This window comes from Limulus polyphemus, unplaced genomic scaffold, assembly GCF_000517525.1.
Source record: "Limulus polyphemus unplaced genomic scaffold, Limulus_polyphemus-2.1.2 Scaffold901, whole genome shotgun sequence".
Classification (NCBI taxonomy): Eukaryota; Metazoa; Arthropoda; class Merostomata; order Xiphosura; family Limulidae; genus Limulus; species Limulus polyphemus.
In genome coordinates this window covers 76,552-93,938 of record NW_013666511.1, presented here as the reverse complement: position 1 = coordinate 93,938, position 17,387 = coordinate 76,552, and the positions used below count along the sequence as shown (strand labels likewise).

The 17,387-nt window shown below is 29.8% G+C and overlaps 1 protein-coding gene and 1 long non-coding RNA gene across 2 annotated transcripts in view; one reads left to right on the top strand and one right to left on the bottom strand.

The window, feature by feature from the left end:
• Positions 1-13,155, top strand: part of LOC106461123 (nuclear pore complex protein Nup133-like) — a 57,485-nt gene extending 44,330 nt beyond the window's left edge. Inside the window, exons 22-33 of the mRNA XM_022388001.1 lie at positions 2,420-2,554; positions 2,866-3,070; positions 4,252-4,385; positions 4,705-4,744; positions 4,979-5,157; positions 5,964-6,039; positions 6,348-6,409; positions 6,606-6,662; positions 7,341-7,421; positions 7,933-8,000; positions 9,632-9,717; positions 10,515-13,155. Of these exons, the coding sequence (XP_022243709.1) occupies positions 2,420-2,554; positions 2,866-3,070; positions 4,252-4,385; positions 4,705-4,744; positions 4,979-5,157; positions 5,964-6,039; positions 6,348-6,409; positions 6,606-6,662; positions 7,341-7,421; positions 7,933-8,000; positions 9,632-9,717; positions 10,515-10,651 (1,260 nt within the window). The 3' untranslated portion in view covers positions 10,652-13,155. The remainder of the gene's footprint in view (positions 1-2,419; positions 2,555-2,865; positions 3,071-4,251; positions 4,386-4,704; positions 4,745-4,978; positions 5,158-5,963; positions 6,040-6,347; positions 6,410-6,605; positions 6,663-7,340; positions 7,422-7,932; positions 8,001-9,631; positions 9,718-10,514) is intronic.
• A 213-nt stretch (positions 13,156-13,368) lies between these two features.
• Positions 13,369-16,305, bottom strand: LOC111086178. The gene is made up of 2 exons (XR_002610932.1): positions 15,553-16,305; positions 13,369-14,416 (listed from the first exon to the last, which is right to left on the bottom strand). It is a non-coding gene; the product is annotated as an uncharacterized LOC111086178 (long non-coding RNA).
• Positions 16,306-17,387: the final 1,082 nt, after the last annotated feature.

The window sequence follows — 17,387 nt, the reverse complement described above, 5'->3', positions numbered from 1 at the left end:
CATCCACTCAGTCTGGCTTCAAATAATACAAATACTATGTATATTGACAACTAATGGTGTTTAGTGATGTCCACTCAGTCTGGCTTCAAATAATACAAATACTATGTATATTGACAACTAATGGTGTTTAGTGATGTCCACTCATTCTGGCTTTACATGGTACAAGTATAATATACAGTGACAACTTTGATGAAATTACACTCCTGTTTAATTAATGTATGTATCTTATATTTTGTAAGTTTCAGCAAATTTAAGTTAATCAATATCTAAATAGAGTTTTATTTAATTCAAAATTACAAAAGCAGCAACTTTTTACGGTAGGCAATTTCTGATCTTAATAATTACAGTGTTTCGATCTATGGTATTGAGTCATCGATACTGTGGTTCAAAACATTGTAATTATTAAAATCAGGACTTACCTACTGTAAAAGTTGCTGTTTTTTAATTTTAAAATTAATTATTCAGTTCTGTAGGTTCCTTACTAAACATTAGAATTTCACTTAACAGTAATGAGTTTAAAAATATTGTCCAATTTCTATGGGTTTTAACAATGCATTTACCAATAAAGTTTTCACCCAATACTAGAGCTGTTCAGGCTGGCTGAGGTGTGAACAATGATATTAATAAAAATATTATTATCAAATAAAAAAAAAAAGGGATCTGCTTAAAGGATTGATAATTATTTATAATATGGTATGATCACAAATTAAACATCCACCAAAACAATTAACCTAATCAACTGTATGTGAAGGGTTGGTACTCACCAATGTCAGTGTATTATTTAGTATTAATTTATTGTTACATCAGATTCTATTCAGTTGCTATGACACAGAGGCCGAATATGCTTGAAAAAGTTCTGTCAGCCAGTATGTGGAGTAACAAAGTGTAGCCTAAATGTTACACATTAACACTATGTGCACTGCAGGATAAAAGTACTCATCATGATTTTATACAGAGTTACATTCAAAATTTGATTAAACAACCTTATCATTGTATTTCAATAAACTTGGCATTAAAACATTGTTTAAATTTAAATTTTAATGGTATTTAAGCTTTAATATCTTAATTTCAAAATGAAGTATTAGAAAATTCTCAATCTTCACTTCCCTGTACTTAAGTGATGCATCTGCTCTCTAAATTTCCCATTTTAGATCTTCTTTCTACCCTTATATGATTTTCTAAGTGTACAACAAATTAGAAACACATACTATACATATTGACAAACCAGAATATAACCGTAGAATATCCCATTATTTTTCTTTACTGAGATATAAAGAAAAACAAATGTCAAGCCCACATGATGCACACCTCCAATGTCAGTAGTTCTCTCTGAAATTGATATTGGATTATTAATAACCAATAAAAAGAGCAGTTTTTTTTCTTTACAACATTCCTTATACTTTTATTTTGTTTTGATAGTTATAAGTAGATATTGAGACTCAGTTTCATTGTTTGTGATTGGGTTTTTCTCTTCTGAGCAGTTAATGGATTTTTTAAAATTATTTATAGTTTAGTTAGAAAGCCAGTTGTTATGGAACATTCTATTCTAGTGCCTGATGTATTTTTTGTGTTCTAATTAAAATGCATATTTGAAAGTAACATTAATGGTTTTGTGTGGGATCAACATATGGTATGAAAAAACTAGCACTAAGGAAGTACATTTTAGCATAAGCCTAGAATTATTTGTTTATGTTACACATTGTTATCTGTTTTTTAACAAAAATAGCTAAAATGTAAAAATTATAAACTTGTTAGATTAGATAACAAGAAGTAAATGAAGAAAACAGTTAAATATAAAAATTTCACGAGACCAGCTTGAGCTAACTGCATCATGAGATTGTAATTTATTGGTTCTTTATGCTAAGTTCTCCCACTGTAGTTATTTGCCTATCATGTACTTAGATCAGGTTTAAAGGGCATTGTAAAGTAATGAAATTAAAAGGAAGCAGATGTGATAACAGTTAAATAACTGAGGTTGTTACAATAAATAATTGTGATCATCTGCTACAATCTGCAGTCATTCTAGAAACAAAAACGTACATAGATGATTTCCTTATAATTAGTGTTAGGGTAGAGATATTTAGGACGTTCTAGAGGTTATACAAATGAAATGTAATAACTATAAGATGAAAATATATGTATCATACAGCTTGGTTATGCTTTTATAGAGGCAGAATATGCATAAGATAAAGTGTTATCTAAATTTAAAATCATAAATGATATTCAACGTTAAACTGGTACACAGTTAAAAACATTTTATTTAGGCCTATCTATAGCCTTCAAAAAGTTGACGACTCTACATGTTTCGACATTACAGCGTCATCCTCAGGAGGGAATTCTATAGTGAATACTATAACTAAATGTTACACATTAAAGTGAGATATACAGTGTATCATACAACTTTAGTATGTTTTTACAGACTGTACTACAAGAAGTTTGTCAGTATCGGGTGAACAAGGCTTCTGTCTACGACACCTCTGGAATTTCTGCACAGTATATCCCGTGGACGGCCACCAGTGGTGGAAATGGAATGAGAGTAATCCTGATGAAACAGGTAAGAATGAATGATCTGTTAAATTTATCTTAAATTCATATTTTGGTAATAATCGAAGAAATGCCTTAGTTTTTTTTTTACATTTTGATTAACATGAGAATTACATGTAAATTACATTTTTCTTCCTAAAATATTTAAAGACATTAAACTACCATCACAGTTTATTAATTTTTAAAAACCCTGTCATATATAAGTTAGTGATTTTAACATATTTGTGTTAGTATTATGTAATTCACCCTTTTAAAGTATTCAATTCATACCAGGAGTTACCTCATTTTCAAAATAGATTAAATAACATTCTCTTCCAACAGCACTCTCTGACTGTTGAACATGCTGTCCCGCTAGCTGAAGATACACAGTCACGTGGTGCCATCTATCAGCAACTACTTGATATAGCTGATGTAATACTAGATGGTTACAAGTGTCAATTAAAGTCTCTAGATAAACACACTGAACGATATGAAACAGTGGAACAAAAGTATACACAGGACAGACACAAGCTAATCCTTCCCTTGTGTAAGTACATACCAAGATATCTTGTACAATTTAATAGCTCAAAAGTGTACATGTATAATAATTGTATTTCCTTCCCTTGTGTAAGTACATACCAAGATATCTTGTACAAATTAATAGCTCAAAAGTGCACATGTATAATAATTGTATTTCCTTCTCTTGTGTAATTACAAATATAGAGAAAATACCTATCCAAGTTGCATGAAACTTAACTTACTAATAAATATCTAGTTTTTTTTTTAAAGACTTCATATAATTTGACTTAGTTTTTTGATAATTTCTTGTATTTTAATTTTTTTTCTTTGAGACAGTGTTTTAAAAAACATTACAAATACACAATTTTGTTTTAGAATTTTTTTTTTAGTATTGAGGACAAAGTTCCATTTTTTTATATATCAAATAGCTTCAAAGTAAATTTCTGCAACCCCTAGACCAGAATCTCTATTTAAAGTTAACTTCAAATTCTTAAATATTTCTAATGATTCATTTATATTTAGCTCATGTTTTTTTATTAGAATATTTAGTCAGTTTTAACATTGTTCCAATTAACACTACTAAAAAGAACATTGCTCATTACATTTTCCTCTCTTTTAATTAAACTATATAAAAAAAAATTTAAGCTATTTTCATGTTCTATTTCTAATGTAAACTGTATTGCTGGCAATACTGAATTCACATGTTTGTTGAAATTTGTTAATGTGTCACTGCCATTTAAGTTAACTGCATTATCCATAGAGTTAATTTTTAGATCTGATCTATGTATGTAGTTTGCTTTGACCTAAAGTTATTAACCTTAAGCTTTTTAAGATGGCATATTTTCTCTGTATTCCATTTACTTTTTTGTTTTGTCCTATAGCCTTTATAGTACTAAAAACGTTATGGTTTTGTAAAATTTAAAATTTGCAAATGTGTGTGAGAACTAATGTGTTTTTATTTGAATTGTAAGTACAAATGTTTTTATTGAAATATTTTAACTTTCAGAATTTTGATAATGTAACATGCCAGCATCAGGCAAATTATCTAAAGATGTTTCATTTTCTTGTATATTATTGAAGAATAGTTAGAGTAATATTTCAGTTAAAAAGAAAAATAGTTTTTACTAATTTTTTTTCCAGAAATACTTTTTTCATATATTGACATATTAAAATTTTGTAAATATACAATTTTTTTCTATTTATTTCCAGTGAAAATGGGTCAGTATGAACGAGCAGCATCTTTAGCTGAGAAATACTGTGATTTTGGTATTCTTGTTCAACTTTGTGAGGATACCAACAACCAAGAAAGACTTCAGCGATACATGCTTCAATTTGTTGACCAGGTTATTGAAGTTTTAATATTTTAGTTTATTTTGGGAGGGATTCATATCAACCACAATCTTTTACATGACTTCAACACACAATTCCTGCCTTGATGAAGAATTTGTATTACTTATAAATTTGTACTTTAAAAATTTTGAATGCCCTCTAAAAATATTTTAGAATAATGTTAATTTCTTATGAGAATTTGAACAACAAGTTAAAAATCACTCTTATTTCTTTTTTGATATTCTTATAAACACAAAAGGTTTTTTAATTTAATATTTATTTGCTCCTATTCAATTACTTGTATGTGTAATAATTCTTGCTTTTTTTTTTCAGGGTTTTTCAGACTTTGCCTTTAAATGGTATCTTGATAAAGGTATGTGTATCTTGCACTTAATTTAAATTAGTCACACCTCGGTATTTATATGTAGTTTAAGTGACATTAATATTACTAATATATTGAAGTTTGTATTCTAAATTACTGCTTTTTTTCACCAACATTTCTCTTTGTATATAATGAAATGGTTACCAGATAAAGTTCTTGGTTGAGAAACCTCTTTTCACTAGATATTGAAATGATTTATTTGGAATTGATATAATTTCTTAACAGGTAAACGAGGAAAGTTGTTCTCTCAGCTTGGAAGTCATTCTGATGACTTAGCAAAATTTCTCCAAGACCACAACACACTCAGCTGGCTTCATCATGTTACTACTGGTCATTATAGTTCTGCTCAGAAAACCCTAATGACATTATCCTCCGAAGAATCCCACTATTTGTCTAAGAAAAAGGCAAGAATCATATGTTAATTATTGATTTAAATCCTTCAAAAATTAAGCTTTTTTTTATTTTTAAGTGGAGGACATATTCCAGATTACAAGGCTGCTCTGGTTTGGTTTTACTTAGTCAGAAATATCGGTCATTGCAATCATGTTGCTGTTTTCTAGCTCTTTTCGTGTAGTAGATATTACACATGTTTAGCTTGTCAAAGATATCAAAACTTTTTTAAAATGTTGCTTTAACAGTTCTGCGTAACTTTAACATTATGTCCATTTCAAGATCATCTTCAATACCCCACTTAACATTTTCATAACTGTCATTACCTTTTACTCATACACTAACCACATAGTTAAACTTCTGTAATGTTTTAACATTTCAATGAAAGATAAAACATCACATAATGAACGTATAGAAAATATGTCGTTTAAAAATATTTCACTCCTGAATGTGTAATTACGTGTAGATTTTGCTGACTTAATACTGTTATTTTTTTTATCCATGTCAAGTGACATTTGACTTCAGAAGGATTCTGCATCAAAACCTTAATTTAAAAAAGAAACATTTTGACAACAGTGTATGAACACTGTAGGAAAAATAACTTCATAATGTTTCATTAGTTTAATATAAGACTCTGAAATAGTTTTTTCTTGAATCTTTTTTTTTATATTTTGATTAATGCAAGGTTTTTAAGTTTTTAAATCTATGTTCCTTGTCTTTTCTTCTATACAATTCTTGGTTGATATTTCATTGTTAAAACAACATAATATTGTTTTGCAAGTAAAAATCGGATACCTACATTTTTTTATTTTTAATATAGACTCTCCTTAGTCTGAGTAAGCTTGCAGCCTTAGCCAGTGATGAACCTTGTGAAACTGTGGATACTATTGTTGATGGTAGGAGTTTAATGCATTGTTTTTATTATAGATTGGAACTGTGTTATTAAAATAATAAATATAATGTGCTAGTTTGAACATATTATTTAGTGACAGATGCAACAAGCATTCCCATGTGTGGTGCATTGGTCAGCAAAACATCTTCATCCATAAGTTAAAGTAGAAAAATTAAAAAACAATTATTTCTACACCATATCCATCACAAATATTTTCTAATCTCATAATCCATGAAAATGAATCAAAATTTTTAAGTCACTATATTTTTGTTGTGAAGATTAACTTGATTATCCCATATTTTTTATCCTTAGATTTGAACAGCCAACTTGATTTGGTGCTCTATCAGGAGACTCTGCCAGGTGGTGTCTTAGAGGTGAGGACCTTGGGAAGCTCTTTACATAAGCTTCTACTTTGTAACTTGTTTTTTTTACAGAGTGAAATTTGTTATGAAATCTGTATTAGAATATTAGTGTTACATATACATAATTTTAAGACAAACTTGTTTTGATGTAAAGAAAAATGGTAGTTTATTTAAAGATACCAATGAATAAATTACTCTTGTTTTATAGGCATATGGAATAGACCCTGACACAATGAGAGTTCTAACTCCAGAGGAATTAATAAAAGTAAGTGTTGGTTTCCAATACATGTTGAAAATATTTTAAGAAAATCATATTGAGGTACTTATTCATTGCAGTCTTATAATAATAATAATAATAATAATAATAAGGTACTGGTAGAAGTGTGTGATAAGACTTTTTTTTTTTTAACTAATTGGTGGAAGATAATGAGTTTAATAATACTTCTAGTTGATACTACAAGTTGATGTTAAGATTATTAATTAAACGTTAGCAAAACTTTTAATGAAATATTTTACTTTGAAGCTTTATCAAAATTTGAGTTGAAATAATGAAATCTTTTTTTTGTGTGTGAAATGATTGATGTGTAGAAATAATTATGTGAATTCAACAGTTGTTTATGTATATTTACACGTGCATAGCAGTATATTTGTAATCAACTGGATTGTTGAAGGACCATTCATAAATTCCTTCTGTGAAATCTAATAGACAGTTCGTTATTTACATACACTTAAGTATGTATTGTTCATAAAGCTGGTCCTTAATAATCTTCAAAAAAAAAAGTGTAAAATGGTAATTAACAGGTCATCTAATCTAAAGAAATGTCAGTTTCTTTTTCTCTCTTTCTGTCTTTAATGTAAATTTTTATCTAGGTAAAAAAAAACTCGAATCCAACTTATTTACTCTTTTAAAGCTACTGAGTTAGAAAACATGTTGGTTTTGCAGATGTATATCAATGAAGATAACACATCAGCTAATGAGTATGACTTCAAAAAAGCTCTTGACCTCCTGGAGTTCATGAAAAAGGTAGTTTTTACTCAGTCTCAGTTGATAATATTTTAGTTATGTTCTATATGTGTTCTATGAATTAATACCTAAATGTTATACACCATATAGAATTATATTTATTCTCTAATTTTTGTAGTTTTTCTCTCTCAATGTTTGGCTATGATCTAGTGTTTGAAGTATAATGGTATACAAACGTGCGTCTTATCTACATACGACTTCTTTCAACACTTTTTGTTCCTGTGTAAACGTCTCAGTTTTGTTGGAGATACATAGTATTTGATTTAATGTCCATTATTATTGTAAATTATTTTTCATGGATTCAGAAATGTTGAGGACTTTGATGGATGACAAAGGAACTGACACACCAGTCAACTATAAATGAGTAAATAGTGTATGGTGAATTGATTACTTAATATTGTGTGATAAAATTATTCTTGATTGAAAGGTGTGTTATTAGTAGTAGATGTTTTCAGGATTTGTTATATTGACTCAGTTCCTAATCTTGTTATCTCTGTAATCTTGATTTCAGCCTCTGGGGGATGAAGAGGTAGAAGCCTTACGACTACAGATCTGGAGTCAGGCTATATTACGAGACAGGTAAGAATCTTCCTTTCAGAAGTCTCATTAGTTGTGGTACTAGTACTGTTTTGAGAATTTGTTTGTATTCAAATATTAAATGTGGACCAAAATATTGAACTTGTGTTTTTTTAAACCTAAATGCAGTAGATTTAAGTCTTGAAATAAATATTTTAAGGAGGTTATAAAATTAGTAATCGTCTGGTATTACAACTTTGAGGGAAGTTTATTATTTGGAAACCTTATTAATGGAATATTTAGATAATTAAATTATGAAAATTTTTTGTAAATTCACTATAAAGTTGTTTGTTACAGAAATTGCCATTTTAGTATTTATTAAAGCTTTTCTGAAAAGAAGAAATTAATTGACTAGATATCTTTAGTAAATGTTTAAATATTTTGAAGAAGGTATTGTGAACAATAGTGAATTATGATGTAATATTTGTAAAAAATTGATTAATTGAAATCACGATTTAATATCACAAAATTAGTGTTTTACATAATTAATATTTTGGATTATTTCAACTATTCAACTCTCATGTGAGAATAACATATTAACTTAATGTAGTTGATTAATGAATATAGTCCAACAGTTAATCAGTTATCAAATGTACAGTTCTACACTTGTGTTTTATGTTGTTTTAGAATTTTGTCAAGTTGTATATCACAATCTCAGTCTCTTTAGGTTCCTAAATACTTTCATCAGGACTGCATTAAAATTGTTGTGGCTGTGGAGACAAAGACCTCCCCCCCTGCATCATTATACATATTTATAAATGTTAGAGAACAAAATTGTACATTGTTACATAGTTAAGAAAGTATGCATTTATTGTGTTTTATTATTGTTATTACAAATATGTTTTTTAACAAGTGATCTTTGACTTAACCAGAGAAAATTACAGTAGTTTACTAAGTGGGTAGGGCCCATGCTAAATACCAAAAAGCTGAGTAAATTACAGAGTTGGGTAGAGTGAAACCTGCCACACATTTTGATGCAGTTTGAAAGATTCAAGGCTGTACAGGCAAAGAGTTGCATAACACCTAAGTTGAGAAGTTTTAGGTGATGTTCATGAATGTGCTCTGGTTAAGCCAAAGCCTGTTTGCTAAAAGTATTATAATACATTTTTTTGAGGGACACCCTACTTGCTTAGGTCAGAGCCTGCAGGCCCTTGAATTAATGTAGCCCTGATTTTCTGTAAAATATGTCTGTCACATTTTCTTTATTTCACTTTCACTTTGTTATACAAGTTATATATTGCCTTATAACTTTGTATAATTTTAGTTTTCATAATGTGTCATTTGTCGCTAATCAAGGTACGTGATTACAATTATAAAATTAAATACTGCAGTAAGTCTGATATGTTGACTTGGAATTACTGTTTTGAAAGGTTTAGTAAGACAAGTTTTATATCTGTTAAGCCCCAGAGTTTACGTATAACTGCCACTTTTTTTTGTGCAGTTGATTTGGAATTACTGTTTTAAAAGGTTTAGTAAGACCAGTTTTATATTTGTTAAGCCCTCAGAGTTTACATATAACTGCCACTTTTTTTTGTGCAGTTGATTTGGAATTACTGTTTTAAAAGGTTTAGTAAGACCAGTTTTATATCTGTTAAGCCTCAGATTTTACATATAACTGCTACTTTTTTCTACAGTTGGGAAGATTTAGACACGGATAATCCACTAGAAGCTATCAAAGATACTATTTTCTTCAGGACAATTGAACTAGCTTTCACACAAGGTAATGGCAGTTTTGAATAATGAAACATAATTTAATAATTCATCCTACTATTATCTAAAATTTTTAAAATCTGCAAAAATATTTTTATGTGAAAGAGACTTATTTGTTTTTCAATATTATTGTTAACATTGTTTTAAAAAGTAAATATGGATTCTCTAGTAGCCGTGAGATAAAGATATTTTTACAAATATATTTTATGCAGAATCTTTTCTTAGTTGAAGATTGACTGAAATACAAAGGGTAGAAACAATTACATTATAACTGAAATAACTTGTAGGTAATAAACACCATCAACAGTTATTACTTTTGAGGGTGTGGTTCATGTTAAAAAATTGACAAAATCCTCTTTCCAGATAAAAATAGTATTTTGTTATTATGTATATGATATAATGGAGAAGTTACATTAAAGTATTGGGTAAAATATTTCATTTTGTCACTTGAATTTTTAGATTACGTAAGTTTGCTTTGATAATAAAATTATTATACATCAGCACTTGATTATCTATTCTTATAGTTCAAGATCAATGATATTAAAACTTAGATTACAAAGTCTAGAATAATGTTGTTTATGATCTTATCCTTCTTTTTTTGTAACAAAAGAATTGGTGTTTGTAATTCCTTTAAATCTGTTAACTGTAATGTAGATACTTCTTTTTTTTTTATTTTAAGGCACAACAGTTTGCTGTAATTTAAAACTCTGTAACAAATGATTTTTTATTTTCCTACTGTTTTTATTTGTTCTTTCCAGTGCAACTGTCGATTGAAGTAATTTTATTATTTTTTTGTTTTAATTGTAGGTGTGAAACTTCATGAGTTTCTTCCACCAGTGGAAGATCTTATTAATGAACCAGAACTCTCTTATTATGCCGCTAACCCAAGTTTTACATACCTAATTCAAGCTGGATACGAACACATTAATCGATTAATTGACTAATATTCGGTATAAGTTTCATGGTTCCATTAAATTTTTTTTAAATTGTATATAGATTTTTTCAAAATTGAAATAAAAAGTTTAGCCATCAAGCTTTTCAAAGTGATGCAAGTATTTATTTTTTTATATATGTACAAACATTCTAAGCTTTATAGTTACAACTAACTATATAGAAGGCCACCATACATTTTTGGATATAAATGAAATTATCTTTATTGCAGATGATTGTTTTTCAAATCTACATATATCTAACTTGATGTTATAACTGCACTTGACAACTGTACGCATAGCACATGTAGTTAATGTTCCCTGTATTTAATAATCAAATATAAGCTTGATATTTCAAAGATAGATAATATCAGTAGCTTTTTTCACTTTTTTTTTGTTATCAAACACATTTCTAAGTAGATTTTTTTTTAGATACCAAAAAATGAAAGATTTTTTTATCCAAGATTAGTTTGTCATTAATCATTAATTGTACTTACTGCAACGTGTTCTTGCTACATTTTCTCAAAATGATGCACAAGGTTACATTTTTTTAATTCAATGAGAAACTTTATTTCTAAGATTTATTTTTTTAAACTTACAACTGCTAATATCTACTATAATCAAATTAGGAATGTAGAAAATATCTCCACAGTTATTGACTCTGTAATATTTAGGAGTTTTAAAAGTATAACATGAAACAAATTATTTTATCAATCAAATTTCTCAATACCAAATCTGTCACTAGATACTGTTGAAAATTCTTAGCTAGCAAAAACATGCAAAATTGATAACTTGACAAAATAACAATTGTTTTTCAGCTACAGAGAAACTATTACAAATGTACAAAGGGGTTAACGTCTACTCAAGGATTTAATCACTAAATATTTCATAACATGTCACAAGGTTTAACGTTAGTTTGAAAAAACTGACAGTTTCTGTCTCATGCAACTATATTTCAAACATTTTTATAGTTTCAGCATTGTAGTGCATGTGTTTGTTATTAGTTATAATTATAATTTTAGGTTTTAGTGATTTTTTACAGGTTTTGAAATATTGTAGTGTAATTAGTGAAATGTGAATTAATAAATACAAACTGTTCACGTGTTAGTTTGTGTTATCTCTAAAAAAAAATTAAAACAAATTAACACTTACTAGTGAATGTCATATATATTCCCTACTTTAGTTTTCTTTCACTCCATTAGTTGAGTAAAGTTTGTGACATTGTTTGTAGAGATTATGAAATTATGCAGCATAATAGCTCCTTAAAAATCCAAACCTCACATGCCTAAAAGTATATACTGTACTTAATTAGCCCTATAAAAGTTTCTTACATTATTGAATATGGTTATTAAGTAATATTTAACAAAGATATATAACCTCAATATGTTCACTAACACTTCAGCTGGAAAAATTCTTCATTAAAGATATTAATTCATTCCTAACATTGCTAATATTCGTATTTTACATATACACATATATTATTTTGGAAGACTGATAATGTAACTATATATTATTATAATTTCTGACCACATCCTGTAAATACAGCTGTAACAGATTTCTTTTGCTACTAATGCTCCTGTCATAAAATCTCTAAATAATGTTCTATGTAACAAAGGTAATTTTTTGTATGCATTATTATATAGAAGTTAAACCATCCACATCTTTAAAAAACTGTCTTTAACAGCGTGTGATTAAATATGGATAACTTGGTCTGGACAGTATACATGAAAAGTTTTTCATATATGGAATAATGAATTGAGAATAATTTCAAAATGCAGTTGTGACAAATTGTTATTGACACGTCTATATATAGTAAGAACAATTATTTACACCTTAGTTACAAATAGCTTTAATACTGAAATAAATCAAACTAGACCAAATACAATTTATTCTACATAATTGAGTATTCTATTTCATATCCTGTCATATTTTCAGGAAAACATTCTATAAAATTATATGCTAGTTAAAGTCTCAGTAGTCAGTAAAATTCAATTATATCATGTGATATGTTATTTGCTCGTTATTTAGTCGAAATTCTTTGAACTCGTATGTTCTTCAGGATGTTCCAAAAGTTAACTTGACTCTTCTGTGTGAATAAAACTTAATTTCCATCACCAAACTCTTTAGTTCTTTTATCAGCCTATGTACCACATACATCAATCTGAAACAAGTGAAAATGAAAGAAATCGTATACTATTTTAAATCAACTAATCTTTGGGCTACCCTTTCCATTATTGATTTATTCACTACAAAAAATTCACTAAAAATGATATGTTCTATCTTTCACTTTTATCAGTGAAGAAGTGCTTGAAATTGTATTATGTGATCTGTTGTTAACCGATCATCTCGTCAGAAAAACTTTTAATGAAATCATGCAACATTAATGCAAAGTTGGCCCATTCAACTAATGGGATTTGAGAAAAAGGTTAGTTGGAGAAACAAGTAGTTGTTTTGGAACTTGCAAGAAATTTGTAAACTGTGTTAGTGACTGCCATGGATGGCATGTATTTATAAGGAGGAACAGAAAACAGAGTCGCTATGTTTTAGGACTACTGCTTCCCATGAGATAGAACCTTCGGTTGAAAACATGATTTAAAAAATTCCGTCTTCATTTTAACAAAAATATTTTTTTTTCTCGGAAACAACAACTAACAATTCTTTTAAATATTTAATGAACGTTGCTTTACAATATCATTTTAATGTCAGTAAATCAAATTCGTATGGCAGAAAACTTTTTTTTTAGAACAACCCTTAAAGTTTTAGGAAGGTTTCGTTATTGGAATGTTCTGTAAATCTAACATTGAATGTAATCATTAAGATAGTTGAATCCAAAAGAGGTGTTTATAGCTGAAACACACCATTAAATTTTTCAGTTCGATGTTTTCCACATTGTTATTAGTCCCTAGTAGTGACACCATCAATTAATTTAATGGAATTATTCAGTCCAACAAATTATTCTAGGGTTCGATTCCCCGCATTGGACAGCGCGCAGATAGCATATTTAGTAGCTCTGCACTAAAACGAAACACTAACAAATTACAGAAAAACTAAATTAAACATAAATATATGATAAAATGCATATCTATATCATAACCTCTATTTGTCGATCATTTATGAAAACGTTTGATCTTACACCTGTGTTAGTAACTTAAGGATGGATATTAATCAAAGTAATTGAATCTTGAAGCAATAACCCTAAGTTCGTTTATAAGACAAAAGTTGGAAGAAAGGTAGAGGGAAACTTAGGATTATGATCAACCTAGAACTAAAAATCAGTTACGAACGACTGTTTCAAATGATGAACATAAACTTGTGTTTTCTCAGACATACTACTATGGCGCTTAAGTTGTGTATTATTTAACAATTTATAAACACAACACCTTGACACAGTAGGCCTAACTTAAGTATATATCTATAAGATGCAGAAGTTTCAGGTACTGTGAATAAGCCTCATTCGGCCACTTTTCTTAAGATCTGTCATATTTCTGTAGTTGAGAACTGCAGTAAAACCAAATATTTTTATCTTTATAACATCTCTGTTATATGATATGAAACTTAAAATCGTTTAGAATTAATATATTAGAAAACTAAGTCACCATTTTTGTTAATGTTTACCGATAATTTGCGTATTTACAAGTTTTGACATGTTTATAAGTTTGGCAATTCTGCAATGTGTCTTCTTGGGACCGATGTCTGTTGAAAAGTTGGTTATTTAACACCTTGTCGGGAAAATGTCTGTCGGAAAATCCAGAATCTTTTTAATTCTGTCTAGACTATTACCTAAAATAAAGAAATATATATGTAAAGTCAGTAATGATAAGGCAACACTTTTGTTACTTTCTTTCCCATATATATTAAAATTAAATCAACAGTATCCTCTTTTATTTGATGATTTTATTTATTTATTTATTACAAAAGAACTCGGCTACGGATAAGTAACTTTATACGTATAGGACAACCTAACACTAGTTTTATTTGTCATATGTACCTTTGTTCTGAAACTTGACTATCTATTTAGCTAATTTAAAGCTTCCTATAAACAAATTGCAGTGAATTACGCACGGTTATAAACCAGCTGTGAAACTTTTGGAGCTCTTTAACATCCTGCGGCTTTGTTACCAAAGAGAGAGGCTAACCAGTTACTGATACTTTAAATTGTTTAGGCTGCATGGCTATGGCGGTATATGTCGTATTATGACAACTAACATTGAATTAAAATGTTAGAGATCATTTAATTCTAACTTAGAAGTATCTGCAAATATTTTCTGGCTACACTAGTGAATTGGACAGCAAAGGAAAAGATGTAAACATAAGCGAAGTAATAAAATAGAAGCTATATTCACATTGCAGATTATTGAGTTTGTTGTTGTTGATTTTTTACAAAGCAAGCGAACTTCAATATTCTGTATTTGGAAACTTTTTGTCTGCTAAAACAAGGAAAAAATCACGAGTATACAACTAAAAAGAAAAATAAATGCAATAATAATATATCGCATTAATATGTGTATCGAAAATAATTTAAATATTTTCAACCTGATGGGCGCCTTGTGGGGCAAACAGCCAGATTGGGAACCCTAAGGTGTAGATGAATATCGGGATTGAACGTTCAGTTATTACGACACCAAAGCTGAAAGTGCAGCGAGTGTTCAGTAGAATATCGCGTCTCGAGCCTTGGATTTTTCTAAATGTAATCCATATGCCAAGCCTGTCCCTCAAACATTTAAGAAAAGCTGAAAACATACTATGAACAAAAAAGTTGTATTTATTTATTTAAATAACATAGATGTATTATTATTTTATTAAACTATTTTTTTGTCACTAGTAATAACTACAATGACTACATCATGTTATATTATTAGTATAAATATTCTATTATTTTTCAGGACGTCAAAGTAATGTTTACAGCAAAAACTTACTGTCTAAAGTCTTCCCGGGTTCTCGGGCAGAACAGAATTTCGGTCGTCCGTCATTTTACGGGAAAGTCGTTTTTCTGTTTTCTGCGTGGTGTAGTTGCCCTTAGGGTCCCAGTTTATTTCAGCGAACCTAGACTTGGTTTCAAAGTAGGCAAGTTCGTCATTGGAAACCGATTGCTTCGATAGTTCGGTAGGATATGGAGACACCTGAGCATATTGGACGGGAAACTCAATCTCTTTGTTAGCGACAAGGGCTTGTGGAGTATCTGGAGTTTCAGTTTCCATCGCCGGATCCCAAAGGAATACGTAGTAAAGAGACAAGACTATTGCAGCTAAGGAAACAGAGAACACGTAGGCGAACACAGTCATGAGTCGTATGATCTTCTTGTTTCTCTTGGTTTCGTAAATTTTGGAGGGATTCTGTTCGTTGGAGAGTTTCACTTCACCATCTCTTTCAACTGTCGTTGTCCCACGTTCGCCATCGCTCGTGCTGTTAGGCATACTCATCTCAAGCTCGATGTTTGATGATACTTTACGGCGGTAAGACAGACAATATTGTAACTGTCGTAATGGAGGAAGTAAATTACCAGTCAGACCTCAAAGACAAGGAGTTTCAAGGAGACAGGAAGAGTAGAGACGATCAAAATAAATAAAGTTAGTTGATTAATAAGATTAGTTGCAGGTAGTCCGTGAAGTTTTGTTCTTAGTGGTGAATGTGGGTAATAACACATTTAGTTATTGATCCATAGCCGAACATTTCTGAACTAGCGTCATCTTCTGGCCACAGAAACAACAACAGTATTTAAGTTACTGGTGAATAGTCATTGCGGTATTATATAATGCAGGGTTTCAGTTTGTATGGTCACACTATTGATTTTTTTTGTAGTTTATTCACGAAGACCTGTATATAAAAGGCAAATGAACAACAAATAATAATGAGCTGAATGTAAAATATTTATTACAAATGAACCAACACGCATGAAAAGATACAAGCATAGTTATTGTTTAAAACATTGCTAATATAACTTTGCTATTTGTATACAGATAGAAAACTAAATCTTGTTTAAATTTAAATAAATGGTCTGAGCGTGTCCTAATGATTAGCATGACAGGCTGCGGATCGCAGGATAGAAGATTCGAGCCGTGACGCTACTGAAGATCTTTCGCGCCTTAGATGTTGTCGCTTTTATATTTATCATTATTTCATTATTTACATAAGTGATGGTTCAAAAAAGCGCACAAAAACCTTTTAGCGGCGAAGAATACTGACTGGCAGTCCTCGCTGTGGTCAGTAGTTGAAAAGAAAAGACAGTTATGTTTGAACCCTAAGGGTCTCTACCTGGCTGTTTAGACCATTTGCATAAGCATACAGACCTACATAAGTTAGTAATGTATTAAAACTTGAACAAACAAATTGTTTTCGTAAACAACAACAGGGATTTTCCTAGTGTGTAGTTGATCACAAATTGTGCACCTGTAAAAATACTTATGCAGTTGAAAATTCACCAGTGGCACAGCAGCATGTCTGCGGACTTATAACGCTAGAATCCGGGTTTCGATACCCGTGGTGGGCAGAACACAGGTAGCCCATTGTGTAGCTTTGTGCTTAATTACAAAACAAACAAACAAACCTATATAAGTAAGTTCAAGTGGATAAATGTTTTAAAAATATAAGATTATAAAACTAGCCGTCCCTAATTTAGCAGTGTAAGACTAGAGGGAAGGCTACTAGTAATCACCACCCACCACCAACTCTTGGGCTACTCTTTTACCAACGAATAGTGGGATTGACCGTCACATTATAACGCCCCCACGGCTGAAAGGGCGAGCATGTTTGG